At 39.9% G+C, this 16,187-nt stretch overlaps 1 protein-coding gene across 1 annotated transcript; it reads left to right on the plus strand.

The window, feature by feature from the left end:
• Nucleotides 1–504: 504 nt before the first annotated feature.
• On the plus strand, nucleotides 505–16,187 carry FBXL2 (F-box and leucine rich repeat protein 2). The gene is made up of 10 exons (XM_075705538.1): nucleotides 505–529; nucleotides 597–711; nucleotides 1,020–1,146; nucleotides 1,336–1,410; nucleotides 4,684–4,814; nucleotides 9,041–9,101; nucleotides 10,587–10,631; nucleotides 10,922–10,978; nucleotides 14,895–15,107; nucleotides 16,080–16,187. Exons 1-10 carry the CDS (start codon nucleotides 505–507, stop codon nucleotides 16,185–16,187), a joined length of 957 nt encoding a protein of 318 aa, XP_075561653.1.

The raw sequence follows: 16,187 nt of genomic DNA on the forward strand, positions 1-16,187 counted from the left end.
ACAATGTATGTTCCTTTTCATTTGATGTGGGAGTGAGCTCCTTCATCAGACTTACAAAGGCTTCAGTAATGAGATGTGCAGAAACTCTCACCAGCAGCTTAATATTTAACTGAGGTGATATTTAAACCCTTCTGTTTACGCCCTTAATGTTTTTAGTTAAGGCATTTGAAGCAAGTCAGTTCTGGCTTATGTATGACAGAAATAAACACCATGCTCAAGTGGTATTTGAGAGAGGAACAACACTTGGTTTCAGGAGTTACCTAAGGCAGAAATTTGCAGTAGCAAAAGGAAAAAGCAACTACTGAGACAGATGTATTTGAGATGTACTTTGTAATTACTCTGTGGCTTGAAGATTAAGCTTTTTGACTGAGGTGGAAGGAGGTAGGGGACAGAGCGCACTCTAGTGACTGTATTACAACTTGTGACATATTAATTCTCCAGCTTTTTGTTGCTGTTTTAGGACCTTTGCACAGAACTGTAGAAACATCGAACACTTAAATCTAAATGGGTGCACAAAAATCACTGACAGGTAAGTCAAAGAGGTTTTTTGTTGGATGGGAAAATTTGGAAAAAGAAGTAGCTGAAGGTATTTTTAGTGTGTCTGCTGTTTTGCAGCACGTGTTACAGTCTTAGCAGATTCTGTTCCAAGCTGAAACATCTGGATCTGACATCTTGCGTAGCCATCACAAACAGCTCTTTGAAAGGCTTAAGGTAAGAAGATTCAGTGTTTTGTGTTAAAGAAAAGTGTTTAAAGAGCTGTTCAACATGTAACAAAGTTAAAAAAAATCATTGCTGAACCTTAATACTGTATATCAGCGCTGACTATATCCTATATCTAGCACTTCTTGGGTGTAGACTATGATGTTTGTGTGTGGTCTTTTCTCATGACTTTTCTGTGGAGGCCTGGCACAGTCCACTGGCTATCATTAATTTCTAACAGTGTGTTTAATTTGGGTTTCCCACTGTTATGACTATTTGAAGGCTGGATTTAACTTTATGTATTTTTTTAATTCTCCCAGTGAGGGTTGCAGAAATCTGGAACATTTGAATCTTTCCTGGTGTGATCAGATTACGAAGGATGGTATTGAAGCACTGGTGAAAGGGTGTAGTGGACTAAAAGCTCTATTTCTTAGAGGTTGCACACAGGTACATAACTGCTTGGGTGATCCTTTAGGAATAAAATTTTATTTTGGGTTTTTGAAATCTCCATGAATTAAAAAATACTGGTTTTATTATAGTCTTTTGTTCAGTATTACAAGATGTGTACATTCTTTGGGCTGCTTTGCTTTGCTTTTAATTTCTTTTTTCTTTGTCCGATTTAATTGTTAAATACAGTTAGAAGATGAAGCATTGAAACACATTCAAAATCACTGTCATGAACTTGTAATCCTGAATTTGCAGTCCTGTACAGTAAGTATTTGAAGCTTCAAAAGATACATTCTCTAAGAATCATAAACCATTTTTGAATGCTAAGGAATTGATCTGCTACACACTTCAATAATTCAAATAGTACATCTCTGCAGTTTACAGAATTTTGTGTGGAATAGAGGTCTTAAATGAGCTGGCTGTTTCTATAGCTTGGATAGTGTGGATTTGAAGTATTGTGTTATTTTTTTTCCCCTCATTACATCTTTTAACTGCAGCAAGCTCTACAGTAAGAATTAACTGCATTCATTCAAATCTCTTGAACTGTGTATGCACTAAACCATGCAGTTTTACAGATGTAGTTCTTGTTCTCCCATCCATTAAGGTCAAACATTTTGGTCTATTCATAATTTTAAGGTTTCTAATTGAGCAGAAACCATATTCTGGGCTACATAATTGAGAGTAAAATGTAATGGCGTCATAACATCAGATGACTCGGCACCATCTAGGTAGCAGGAGAAAGGCATGCCTTTTCAATAGTAATGGAAGAACACGTTCATTTGTAATGAAATGACTGGGAATCATTCATGTACTTTTAATTCTACCTAGAGGGTACACAAAACTTAGATTTGCTCTATTTTATATTTGCTTTTTTGTTGTTTCTGATGTGACTTTCTAGGAATAGGAAAGATCTCCTTTTAGATTTTAAATGTTTTTAAATCATTCTTTGTCTGTAAATAAGCCTTAGAAAATAGTGAAATAAATTAGAATTTCAGTGTTTCAGTCATGCAGATTTGCATAATGAAGTTAGATTTTTTTTTTGTTGTTGTTTTTGAAAGTTTTCTACAGTTTTATTGCTAGAAGGTATCATAAAATCTGCTTGGGCTAAAACTTTCAAATCTGTTTTACACATTATTCCTTAACAAATGTGGCATGGAACCACTTTTTATTAAGATTGGATGAAAATTTTTGGACCTAATAGATTTCTTTAAAGTGTTGAACATTTTGGAGTGTTAGGGATTATTAAAAGTTACATTAAAAATTGCAGAAATTAAGAACAAGATGAATACAAAGCTTGAGCTTCCATGAGCCAGATGTTTAGTGAAAGAGAATTATCAGATTTTTCAGTTTGAATTTAGATGCCCACTGAAGTTGGGCACCTAAAGATAATGGGAATGAAAGGAAGTTCCTTCTTCTGGTCAGAACCACACTTAAATAAATAAAGTCAGTACATAATTTCTTCTCCTTTCACTCTTCCTTTTGCTGCTGTCCTCCTCCAAAATTCTTTTTCCGTTGTGTTTTACCTGAGACTAATGAGATATATCAAGGCCAGCCTTTTCTGATTATTTTTGTGGAAGGCCCTCAAGAGGTCTGATGACAATCAGTTATGACCTCTCCCGTTTAAAAGGGGCATTGGCATAAAAGTGTACCAGACCTTTCCCTTGGCCGGTATGTTTGTTGTCATGTAGATATTAAGTACCAAAAAAACCCCTCATGAGTTAAAGTATTTTTCCCTTTGAATTTTTTGAGTGTCCTACCTAGTTAAGTGTACTTTAAAGCTTTATTTCGCTGGAGATGTGTCCTGCTGGCTGTGGCGTAGAAGCATGCTTCCAGAAGCAGCCAGGCTCTTTATGATCAGAGGGCTAGCACTGATTTTTGCACAGCAGGTGTCTCTGTGCTTTATATGATCCACGCTTTAATTCTCGTGGCTCTGCTTTATGGACCTTGTAAAATACCAGGCCAGCTCCAGCAGCTATGGAATGAACTGACATGAACTCTGGAAACTGCGTATCTGAAAGGTACCATCTTTAGAATGTAGAAACTGGGGACTTGCAGGCATTTTTTGAGCACTTTTCTTTCCTGAGAGGGATGTAGGCACTGAAATCACAAGCAGTTTCAGAATGGAAAATTTTCATATACGACTTGAGGGTTTTGTCCATGTCCAGCAACAGCATAAATTTTACATAGTCCTTACCTCCAAAATAGTTCGTTTTCCCAATAATAGTGTCATGAGTATCTGTCAAAGGGAACAAAACAGTTCCAGAAAATATCTTCTTACCTGTAGAAGATGGAAACCCTTCTGAATCCACAAAAAGAAGACAAGACTTCTTGTCTTCTGTCTGGAATAATTTTTATTTGACAGAACAATTTGCAAATTTAAACTACTGATATTAAAAAGTGCTGGGTTGGGGGAGGGGGCATAAGGTGATCTCACTTTGTGCTGAGATGCTGCTATTTCTCATCCTGTTTTCATCTATGAAAGGTAGTGTTTGTGGTAATAGCCTCTGAAATATGGTATAGTAGTATTAGCATACCTAGTTGAGCGGCTTATAAAAGGAATGTGTGTTTTCAATTCAAAATACAGTAGAGGTCTTTGTTATCATTGGAAGAGTAATGTTAGGCCAGGAAATAAAATAACCTGTTTCACCATGAAGGATTAATCATTCAGCAGAAAAATTAAGTTCTTGGAGGTAGGAGTGGGAGGAAGAGAGAATACTTTTTTGAGCATAGAAGACCTGTAAACAAAATAATATTTGCACACATACCCAATACCCTGGTTCCTGTTGCTATTGTGTGTGCAGCTGCATATAGTTCCAGTTTCAGAGAGAAAACTTGTTTATTCATATTCCAAATGTAGTTACTTTTTTCAGAATATCTAGTACAAAACAATTTTGAGAAATGAGAAATCCTCTTTTGAGTTAAATTTTTCAGCTAAAGACAACTGTATAGGGTAGGGCAAACCTGGCTTTTACATTTGTCTTGCGTAAATAAGGGATTATAAGTAATTGTTTACCTGTAACTCTTGCTTTGAAAATTATCTGGAGGTGAAGGTTTTTTACTGCTGGGTTCTACTATTCCAGTGCAAAATAGGTAGTTAGCTCTCCTGCTGTCAAGCTTTAAGCTCTCTTTTGCACTGTTCCTGAACATACACAGTCACTGGAATGAAAGACCTGAACTCTACAAACGTAAGCAGCAAGCTATTTCACACAATGACAACTACAATTTAAAAAAAAAAAAGTGAAAATTATAAAGCAAAAGTGAAGAGGAAGACAACAACAAACAACTCTCCCGCTGTGCCTCAGAATGCCTTTGAGCAGTCCTCAAGATCTGTGGAAAAATACATAGATAAGGAGGAACTGTGATTATCTTCAGTGTTATCAATGAGCATGGTTTCACGACGGTATTTTTTGGTTGAAAATCCCGAGGTTGCCATGGTTATATACAGTGTGACACTAACAGTTCAGTAGCATGACTTGATTTTTGTTCTTAGCTGATTACTTGATAACGAAGTAACTTCAGCCTTCTTCTGTGTTGCAGCAAATTTCAGATGAAGGCATTGTAAAAATCTGTAGAGGATGTCATAGACTTCAGTCGCTCTGTGTTTCAGGCTGTAGCAACCTTACAGATGCTTCTCTCACAGCACTTGGTCTAAACTGTCCAAGGCTGAAGTGAGTATGTCATGAGCGTGTCGTGAGTATGTCATGTAGTTACTGGCCTGGTCTAAGAAATTCACTTCTGAAGATAATCAGCTGGTATCTGCAGGTTTGATTTAGCTCTGTGTTGTCTGTGTTATCTTTGCAATCAAAATATTAAGTTAGAAGTACCAGCTGGAAATACACTTGAGGCTTGCATATGAATGTAGTCCACTATATACTGGAAAAACAAGAATTAATATATGACAAATAAAACGCGTTGAACCTAGCAGTTCAATTTTGTGCTTCTAGCTAAATATTTTAGGTACTAATTACAAGCCAGAAGAAAAGAAGATATAAAGCCCATTATTTTTTTAAAAGGTAAAAACTTCTGTAGTTGTGTTGTGTCTTGTGATGTTTGTACTCTGAGGTGGTTTTATGCAGTTGTTTGTTTTGCAAAAAAAAAAAATAGCTAAATCATACCTGAGTGTTGTATTTACAGATGTTACTATAAATGTGTTTCTAATGTGCTCTGCAGTATATCCTGGCATTCTTAAACTCTGATATGGAGTGTGCTAATGTCTCTGCAAGCACTGAGGACTGATATTTATGGGATACGTTTTGAGTAATAGGGGCTTGTCAGTTAAAAATAACATAAACTTTTACAATGATGTAATTTGCGCTAACATGCATTTTGGTGGTATTCTCAGAAGTGGGGTCAGCTTCAGCTTTAATGATGAAGCTCAGTCATGCAGCAGATCTCTGGTTGTAGGGACGCATAATACTTCTTGTAAGGTCGAATTTTAATGTAAATTAAATCAGAACAAAATATTTTTGGATGACACTAAATTGCCATTTATGACAGGAATGTGCAGGAGCCACAACTTCTTATACTTCAATCACAGATAAACGGAGGAAAGTAGATTGTAAAAATTAGGGGAAGCTACATTCAAATGCCAGCATGCAATATGCTGACATGCAGTGTTCCTTTAGCTGATTGAGTGAAAAAGAGCTTTTGTTACTGTAGAAAACCTGTCCTTAAGACAACTCCAGAGTGGCAGTCCCCTTCATGCAGTGGTTCATACTTACAAGAGCTTACGTGTGCCTGTGTTTGGGGCTGAGGAGTCTTCTGACACAATTGTGTTCCTTAGACAGCTGTGCTGTGATTACTGGTCTTTTTGCACGATTTCTCTCATTCTCTCAATTCACAGCTCAGATTGGAAAGAAAAGGGCGTCTAAAGTGCTATTAGTTGTGCAGTTCTTTCCAAGGGCAATACAACTGTGGCAGGAATTGTTTTGACTTTGGTAGGTAAACTGTTAGCCCCTGTCTGTGCCACGAGGGGGAAGGCGTCTGCCGTTCTTCTCCCTTAGTGAGGAAGAGTATAAGGAAAAAAAAATGACCCTTTGCAGTGATTACTGCAGAGGAGCGTGTGATGGAAAGACGGATGATACAGCTGGTTACATCTGGACTTTTGGGATCATGTATGGGAAGTCCTTGATAAAAATTATGTTGGAAATCAAAGGGAAATGTAATTCCACACATTTGTACCTTCTGAATATTTCGGTGCCGAGTATGCAAGAAAAGTCTCCTGCCTCTGTTGGATGTGCTGGCCCTGTTAGGAAGCTTTTGAGTACTTTCTGTGCTGTGCTACTTCACTTCGGGGTCTTGGATGTCCTGCTGTGCTGCTTTCCATGGTATCGCTATGTTCTGCAGCTGTTACCGCTAGCAAATGACACCTCCTTGAAAAGAAATCCTAAGCTTGACCAACTCCCTTCAGCTGTTTCCCCCCGCTACATTTAGCTGCCTCCTCATCCCTTTTTATATCTGTTCATTTAAGTGCTTGATACCTTCTCTGTTTTTCTTTTTTAGCACTTTTTAGTGTTAAAATACTAGTAGGTGTTTTGGTGAGGCTTGTCGAGAAAAGCAGCCATGAACCATGAATGTCTTTGTCTAGGTGGGGCTGTGAAAATTAGGGTCATATTGCCTTTAACCCTACCAATGTTCTCTCCCACCTGCTGCTAATTCAACAGGAGTAGGGAGGTACTGTGTGCAGAGACACTCCAGGTGTGCCCAGAAGTCATCTGTAGACAACAAATGCAACTGTGAGGTCCGGCTCAGAGAACACTGCTGTATAAGAGTGGGGAATCTGCTCTGAGATGTCATTTTGCCTCATCAGCTCCTATGCTACTTACTTTGTCCCGAATCACTGGATGGGAAATAAATGTCAGCTGTATCTGGAAAAAAAAAAAAAAAAAAAAAAAAGAGCCCTCTGCTTTGTTTTAGTGATTGTACTTAATTAGAAAAATTAGAACTTCGCTCATGTTCATGCTGATCAGTGCCTTCCTGCCTGCTTTCCATACAGGGACCTGATTGATGCAGTGTGTGTGTATATATAGCTCACTCTCCTCATTCTGCTTTGCTGAACTGACTGCACACCCAATTTCAGGAAAGCTAGAGCTGCTAGTCTTCTGGTTTCTTACTCCCCTGTTTCCATATTCTTATTTTCATCCAGATGTATAGTAAGTAGCATCCCCGCTATTTTGCACACTGCGGGTATAAGTGTGGTGGCCACCACCCACCCCACCGTGAATGCTGATGATCTCCTGAAGGTGAAGAAATTCACAGAGGATTTTGGACAGGAAGGTTAAGGGGGAGGTGTGGGGCTGGAGCGGCAGGGCCCTTGCTGCGCCCCCGCCGCCCCCTTTGAAGTCAGAAATGTAATGGCATTGGTGATCCAATGGTGGTAAGTGTAGATAGGGTTGAAAGCAAGTAAATGAGGTAAAGGGTAACAAATGTGACCTGAATCATGGGGTTTTTTTGTGGTGGTGGTGGCTTTTTTCCCTTTCCCTATCCAGCATCCTAGGTAATTTTCAGAGTAGCTGAGAGTATTTTATGGTAGGTTGCTAACTGCCCTTGATGGAAGGGCACAAAGTTCCCAAATATGAGCCCAGAAAGAAAATCCGGAGGTGTTACAACCATCCATTTGGAAAGCAGTACCTGTCTTGCCACCTCTCTGTTGGCTGCTCTTGAGTTTCCATCATACTTCTGAACCTTGTTGAGGACTGGCACTCTGGAAATGATTATCAAGGGTGTAGCCTGGGGGGGGCTGCTTACTTCTAAACTCAGCTGCGCTCTTGCTTTGGGTTTGGAAGAGGTTCATCTAGCAAAGTCATAGTCAGAGCCCCACATCCTGTACTGTGGTGGGGTTGTATTTTTCTCGTGCACACAGCATGGCTTTTCCCTTTGCGCTTTATCCATAAAGAGGGTGCTTTCTAATGACCTCTTAAACCAGTGGAAGGATTTAGATGCCTCTAAGTGTTACCACAGCAAGAGGTGCTGTTGTCCATCTTGCCCTGCTTCCTCCCCCACCAAGCCCAGTATAGAAGTAGCGTTTGCTGTGCTGGGTGGGTAAGTTGCACTTAGTTTGTGCTTCTCATTGCACAGTGCTGTGGTTTCCCCTTATTCATTTTGATACTTCACCTGCAAAGTAAAAAGTGCTCATTGAGAAAAAAAAAAAAAAAAAAGAAAAAGAAAACTACAAAAAAAACCCCAAAACCCAAACTCAAACAGTTACGGGATGGAGGCCGGTTCTATCTACTAGTAGTGCTATTTGGGGCAGTTGACCTTTTTTTTGTCAGTACTGCTTCCCAGTACCTCTCAAAAGAGTGTTAGGTTTATCTTTCCAAAACACTGGGTTACTTTCTTTAACACTGTGTTGGTGTAGTTTATTGTTTTTCATGCGGGCTTGGAAAATATAAGTTCCTTGCTTTCTGGTAACTTGCTTCACTGTACTTCATGCAGAGGTTCTGAGTGAATTTCTAGTAAGCAGTTTCTCAGTTTTGTGGCTTCCCAACATCCTGTGTTTAGATAACAGGTTTTAGATGCAGGCTTCATCTGCATTTTTGCTAACTCAGGGTTTATTCTCCCATATCTTTCCTCAGATAACACATGAGAAAACTTGAGCATTATGCTGTCTTAATGAAATAAGAGGTCAAAATGCCTATAATTATGTATAATTTTTTCCACTAAATGTTGAGAAGATTTGAGGATTGAGCTTTATGTGTTCTGTCACTATTAGAACCTTCTCATAAACTGGATCCAAAGTCTGCCTAGTGCTTTTTAATTGCAAATTACTGTGAAAAATAGGCATATGTATACATTTGCTGTTGAGACCTTTAAGTTGCAGAAAATCAATTTGTATCTCAAACGCATTTGCTTTTCTCTATGTTAATGTTTTCTTTAACATTTAAAACTTTTCCAGGATTTTGGAAGCTGCAAGATGTTCATATCTTACAGATGCTGGTTTCACCCTTTTGGCACGGGTAAGGGTCATTTCAGAAGGTTAGAGCTCGCCTTGTTTTCATTGCTGTTGAGCAGCTGTGAATTGATGTAGTCCTGCCGGGAAGGAATATGAGAAGAAGAAAAATAAAGTAGGAAGAACCCAGTGGAGGAGGGGACTAAGAAGTGATTTTATTTCTGGATTATACTTAGAGCTGCAGTTTGATCTGTTTTGCCATCTATCATTGCGTTTTTCACTTTTTCCCTCTCTTTTTTAAGTATGTTTCAGTTGGATTTATTATGCTTAACATAATTCTAAACTTGTGTTATGTATTCTAGCCAAATTTCCCCTATAAAGATAACGCATACCCTTGTGATATTTACACCCCCAAAATCACCATATAATAGATTATTCTGAGCATACCTTTAAGTTACAAAAATACTTACATTATACATTATAAACGATAAGCATTTGTGCCCCGATTCATGCTGTAAATATGTAAAGTAAGCCTATCGGGTGTGTAAAATGCTTCAAGTTAGACTTGTATGCTTGCTGGTTTAGGAAATCTGAACACAAAAATAATGCTTTGTAAACAGGATTCATTTACAGTACTGATATTTAGTGTGAATGAAAGGGGTGTTTTTTCTAGCCACAGTGGTTTAACAGAGTGGTTTTCTAGCCATGCAGCACTATAGCCTTGGGCTTTCAGTAGTCACCTCAAGCCCGCTTCTGGGAGCTGCAAGTTAAACCTTTTTTTTTCATATGCCTGTAAATAAGAGAGTTTGGGGTTTGGGCTGAGCCGTGGCACCATGTGGTCTGCTGTGAAGTCACAAGGTTACATCATTTTCTTGAAATTAGTCATGATCAGTCATTGAAAGCGCTTCTAAAAGCTTGCAAGGGATCTCTTGGAATATTAGGAAAATTGCTTGTATAAATGTGAAGTGCAGCTTTCTCCCAGCCTTGAAGTGGACCCTATTTTAATATTTTCAGCATTCATTAGCAAAGCAAATTGTTTTTAAGGTTGCTTTCTAAAGTATGATGGTGAAGAGAGATGTTTCACAGGCTTAACTCTGTTTCAGATTGGTTTGGTGCGAGTTGATAATACGCAGAAGTTGGATTCGTCTGTACGCAGATTAGTTAGCTTTAGCGCACAGGCTGTAAATGCCAGAGGTTTGAATTGAAATTGAGCCCAAGACGGGGAAGGGAAGCAGGCGTGAGTGAGTACTGATCACACATATACTGTTCCAAACCTTACAGGGCAAGGAGGAGAAACTTCACTTCGTAAGAGAAAGGCTGCAGATGTAGAGGTCTGGGGAGGAGGTGGTGGTGTGTTGCTTGGGGATTTTTTTTTTTTTTTTTTTTTTTACCATTTTTTGTCCTTTGATGGTGATCAAATACTTGAAGGGATTTAGCCCACAATTTCCTCTCGGCAGCTGTGCTTTCCCATATTACTAGCCCTGTGCGTGATTTTATGTCTATATGTCATTTTATTTTGTCTTTTGTTTATCTGCTTATTTGTTTATTTTAGAATTGCCACGAGCTGGAGAAGATGGACTTGGAAGAATGCGTTTTGGTGAGATTTAACATGAAAAGGAATTTTGAACGTCCAGTGTAAGAGTGCAGTGCCAATGAGAACATTAGCACTTTCAGTTAAATGTGCTTTGGTTTTTATTAATAGTGCTGTGTTTATGATAGTAAATAAAAATAATTATAGGGAAATTCTATCTAGGGAGATATGTGAAGAGCAGCAGGTGATGGGGTGTTTTCCAGAACCTTCATCTGGTAGAGAAAGAGAGATCCTATTTGAGGGCTGGCCCTCCTACTGTCTGTTGCTTATGGTTGTTTGGTTTCTCTTATTTCTAGATAACTGACAGCACATTGATACAACTTTCTATACACTGTCCTAAGCTACAAGCATTGGTAAGTGTAACTTTTTAATACCTACCGCCAAAACCACACACATACACAACTCCTTCAATATAAAACCAGGCTGTTTACTCTGGATCTAGAAAAAGTTCCTGATGTAGTATGATACCATGCAAAATACATGAAAGTTTCATAAGTATTCTAAAAGAAGCAGATTACTCTTAAAATATTTACATGCATTATGTGTTTAAAAAATATTACCTAATCAGTGAGTAATAACCAGAAAGCCTATATTTTATGGTTAACATCCTTCAGATTTGATTATTTAGTTAAAATAAAACTTTTCATAGGCAACTTAAAACACTCAGACCTTTATAGATACTCTTTAAGTGTTCACTAATGTTTTTTTTAGGGACTATGACATTTTAAGTCAAATATTGAATAAACAAAACCACCCAGTGAAGATAAATGTAATCACTCTGTAATCAGTTTTTGCATGCAAGCAGTTTTTCCCAAGGACTACATTTACACAGTAAATTATGGAAGGGTTTTTGACCTAGACCTTCTGAACATAATTGGAGAGGATTAAGATGCCTTCAGTGGGGTACCCTGCTTGCTGTATTTCAAAGAACTGGTTTTTAGGGGCTGGTTGCTTAGATCTTTCAGAACACCAAAAACAATTTCAGGTGACAGAAATTTGGATGTTCCTCAGTCAAGGTATTCCAAAGTTCCTAGACTGTCCTTACAGTAGAGGCTCCTGTATTTAGAGCCAATTGTCCCGTAAGCGTAGATTTGTTACGTACTCCTTCAAACGTACCTGAGAGAACAAGTGTCTTTATAATCTGTTCTTAGACGGGATTAAAGGAAGGCTTGCTGCTTCATTAATTAAATGGTGTTATGATTGGTTAGCGTTACTCAGTGTTACTAAGGTAGCAACATGAGGAGAGAGCTTTTAAAAAGGAGCTTGTTCGCTATTTTTTATTGTTGTTGGTTTTTATTTTTGCTCATTAATTGTCTGACCTAATATCTGTACCGTAATTCTTCATGTTAAGCCAAACGAGTTGTCAGGAGATGTGGAGCCATTGATACGGGACACTTTCCGTTCTTCTGCGACAGATGTGTTCTCGTATTGTAATCCCAACTGTAACCAGTTCTTGCGAGAGATCTTTTGTGCCGGTTCTGCCAGTGTTTCATCAGATATCGTAAAACTTCATAACTTTCAAATATTTTTCTCAACCTGCTCCTGTTTGCTGGCCTCTGTGTGTTTAGCCCCCAGATGGGGAAGGTGTGGCATTGGTAAAATAACATAACTTTTCTCAGGGAACCAGAAAAATGGATTTTTTGTTGTTGTTGTTGATGTGTATATCCTTTGTGTAGGAAGGATACATACTCAAAGACAGTGAGTGAACAATGATGGCTGAGAATTACAGGGAAAGAAAAAACAGACTAGCGGGTGCCAAATACCCTATGTGAACTAATCTTGCTACTTCAAACGTGAAATCACGTACTGTTGATGGTTCTGTAAACTCTTGTGTAGCTGTGCTTTAGCATATGGTTAGGTAAATTTGCAGTTTAAACAAATACTTCAGATTTGCAGGAATCGACTTTTGATGTTTCTTGGTGTTTGGAGACTCAGTAGACAGTGGAAATAAGCAAAAGCACTGTTAGACCAATTATAAACAACTGTTACATCTTCATCAGTATCAGAGTACTCAAATGCTTTTTGTTACTTACTGGACTTAAGAAGTAATTTCTGGTGAAAGTGTTGTAATAATTGTACATTCAAATTATTAGAGAAACTGTGAAATACTCATGTTATTCCTGGAGATGAGAGGATAACTGAATTCTTCAGTTATGTTGATCGTACTGTTTGTTACTGTCACAGTATATCATGCCATAGTTGATTTATACACAGCATTTAGTATGTATTAACAAAAAAAAGAATTTGACCATATCTCTTTGTTCTAAAGATTTCAAGCAATTGTCTTCATAAAATTCCACATTATTAACACTTTCTAACAGGCTTGTGAAGTCAGAAAAATCCTGTGGTTTAATACGAAGTATGTACCATTTGGCATATTTGTTTTACAAAGTTCTGTGAACTCAGCTGTACATCCTGTATTGTCCTTTCAGTACCAAATACAGTGTCACAGGAAAGCTGATTTTATAAGCTGCTTACTTCCTGGGATGGAAAACTCTTAATTAGCCAGCAGACTGCTGCTGTAGCCGACAGCTTCACATAACCTCCTGTCCTTCCTTGAAACAGCAGGTCTATTATAAATGTTCTTTAACCCTGCAACTGCTGATTGTTTCGAGGCTGTGCGCCAAGTCAAACGCTCAGAACACGTACGTGAAGAAAGCAGGTATAGGAGAGAACTCTTTAAGTATTTAAAGAGTCGATAGACTTGCAGAATGTAAACATGTCGTAAGATAAACCACTGCTGATAGGGGCAAGCGCTTCATTTCTGTTGCCTTTTGGAGGCAGCGTGCACTAGTTGAGGTGTTGCTTGGAGTCACTGCCAGCTGCTCACACTGGGTGCGTGAGTAAAATTGGGCCAGCTGGAGCCGAAGGGAAGCTGCCGGGGTGGCCTGCCATCGGACTCGAGGGGAGTTGCAGACCTGTCTCCCAGCCTCTGCTCTGGTTACTTGTTCATCCTGTTCAGGAAAGGAGAAAAAATGGGGAGGGGGGCAAGTTGTTCTAAAGGGCAGGACAGACTCCGTGTGTCTGGTAGCAGGCAAGAAATGCTGGTGACTCTAGCTGAGGTAAAATAAGGGTAAGGCAGGGTTGGTGGTCCTCAGGATGGCTTGTCAGGCTGAAATAAAAGTAGATAGATGTGTTGTACCAAGAGAAGGGAAGGATTACGTGTTTGATTCAGATGATTGGCAGGAGGTGCTTTTGAGCACTACTGTTAGCTTCCGCCGAGTTAAAAAGCGCTTTTGGATTGCCGCAACTGTTTCTTCATCAGTTGCTGTCTGAAAAATACTTGTGGCAAGGAAATGCTGCTTCAGAACCAGTCGCCATTAGACTTAGATGCAAGTGCGGGCAAGACGCAGGGCTGAGCAGAAGCAAGGAGCTAGCTCAGAGCCCAGGGCAACAGTAGCAGAGTTCATAGATCCTGCACATTTCCTAGTGCAGAAGACTTGAGAGCGTTTGTTTCACTGGTGACAAAAAGTGGGTTTTAAGCCTCCTCCAAGGAAAGTCTGTTTCCTGTTGTTGTCATCATCATTGCTTCTCCAAAAGTCATGAATTCCCTAAAGGAACGAGGAAACTGCAACTTTTTCCATGCTTTTGAAATTCAAAGGAGTAAAAAAAAAATATGCTGAAGAGGAGCAGAATTTTTTAGTTTATTATGCTGACTGTTGCAGAAAATACCTGCTCCTGCAGCTGTACAAGCAGTTTATTACTCCTTGTATGTACAGCCTGGGGTGCTGAGCGCTCACAGTTTTCCTGAAATCATTCTTTGGCAAATCAGTCCAGTCTGGTTGTTCTTTATCTATGTGGACTTGCACAGGCTTGGTCCTGGGTGGTATGTATGAAAACGTGGTAGCTGTGAAACAGTAACTCCTGTCAGTAGATCCTCATCTATTCCTGTACATTCTTGATCATCCTTTAAAGTTGTCTCCCGTTTCTGGTGCGGTGCGTGTGTTGTTTGCACCCATTGGTAACAGAGGTGCGTGACAATTGGAACAGAATTTCCACTTTCATAGAGAGCAAAGGGGCCTGAGGAGTTTGCCAGTGATGCTTGTTTTGGGACTCCACTCATTCGGAAGCCAAGTTAAAAATAAAGTACAGGCCTTTTGTTAGGTAGAGCTGTTCCTTTTGTTACTTACTCTTCTGGATTTCGGCTGTATGGTCTTTGCAACTGTTTAACCACTAGAATGAAGGAGGTTGAAGAGGACTTCTGATCTTTAGGGGATAGAGTAACTTGGGACGGAGTGATGGCATTAACTCTTTGCCTCTCTGTTTTAGAGCTTATCTCACTGTGAATTGATCACCGATGATGGGATTCTTCATCTGAGCAACAGTACGTGCGGTCGCGAGAGGCTGCAGGTACTGGAGCTTGATAACTGTCTTCTCATCACGGATGTGACTCTGGAACACCTGGAGAACTGCCACAACTTGGAGAGAATTGAGCTGTATGACTGTCAGCAAGTCACGCGAGCTGGAATCAAACGAATCCGAGTACGTATTTGCTGACTTGTTCCGGTGGGAATGCCCGAGCTGTTGGTACTGCTTGAGATGGTATGAATCCTGCAGATGTCCCAGGCAAGGTAGGATGAAAAATCAGAGTCTGGATATCGTCCTGTTAGGTCCCCATCTCTAGGGACTAAATACAGCTTTTCTATAGGAGCAGTAATAGTTGTCTAATTCTGTTTATAACTCATGACACTTTTGCTGTTGGAACGATGAGTGCTTGTCTCCTACTTTCTCTATTTATTCAAATACAGGCTTCTGTGTTTTTAGCATTGCGTAGTGACAGCCTTTAACTCTCCTAAAATATACGTTAATATACAGAGCCAATACAAACAAACCATCGGCATGGAGATTTCAGTTAATGGGTTGTAGGGCCCTCAGGCCCTGGAATTCAGCCACGAACTCTTTTCCTGCATCTGGCTGCCCCCTTAGGTCAGGCACCGCCGATTCTGGGGGGCAGCGTTTGGCCTTACTGTTAAAACTTGTCTGCAGCTTCGTATCCCAGATTCATGGCCAAACACTTTTGCAATCGGAAGGCTCATCCCTCATAGTGACTGCTGAGGGCGGACACGCCGTTCTATTCCACGCTGCTTTCTAAGATGAGAGAAGTGGGGAATATGGGAGACAAGACACGGCTTTCTTCAGTGGCCGGGGGCCCGTCTCTGCCCCGCAGCAGAACGCGCGCCTCTCTTGCTGGAGGGCTCTCTGGGCTGATCGCTGCTTTATTGGGAAAGAAGTGGGAAGCCTGAGCAGGCGAGTGCCCAGATGTTAGCGTGCCTTAGCTAAAGTAGGCTTCCATGTCGGAAGACAGCTTGGATAGTATCAAGCATATAGATGCTTGCTTTGTAGCTAACCAACCTCAGTGAGTGCTGACCTGCTGGCACTAACTGAGGTGTCCTGCTTCTTTTTATTAGTGCTGTTTCTTCCTCTCCCATTATAATGCAGACTTTTCATCCACAGGCTCATCTACCTCACGTGAAAGTTCATGCTTACTTTGCTCCAGTAACTCCCCCTCCTTCGGTAGGAGGGAGCGGACAGCGCCTCTGCAGATGCTGTATTATTCTTTGA

This window comes from Pelecanus crispus, chromosome 2 (assembly GCF_030463565.1).
Source record: "Pelecanus crispus isolate bPelCri1 chromosome 2, bPelCri1.pri, whole genome shotgun sequence".
NCBI classification, from domain to species: domain Eukaryota; kingdom Metazoa; phylum Chordata; class Aves; order Pelecaniformes; family Pelecanidae; genus Pelecanus; species Pelecanus crispus.

Coding starts and splice junctions, on each gene's coding strand:
- FBXL2 (XM_075705538.1), top strand. CDS start 505: ATGGGTGCACAAAAATCACTGACAG. Junction 712..1,019: donor AGCTCTTTGAAAGGCTTAAG/GTAAGAAGATTC, acceptor TAATTCTCCCAG/TGAGGGTTGCAGAAATCTGG. Junction 9,102..10,586: donor GTTTCACCCTTTTGGCACGG/GTAAGGGTCATT, acceptor TGTTTATTTTAG/AATTGCCACGAGCTGGAGAA.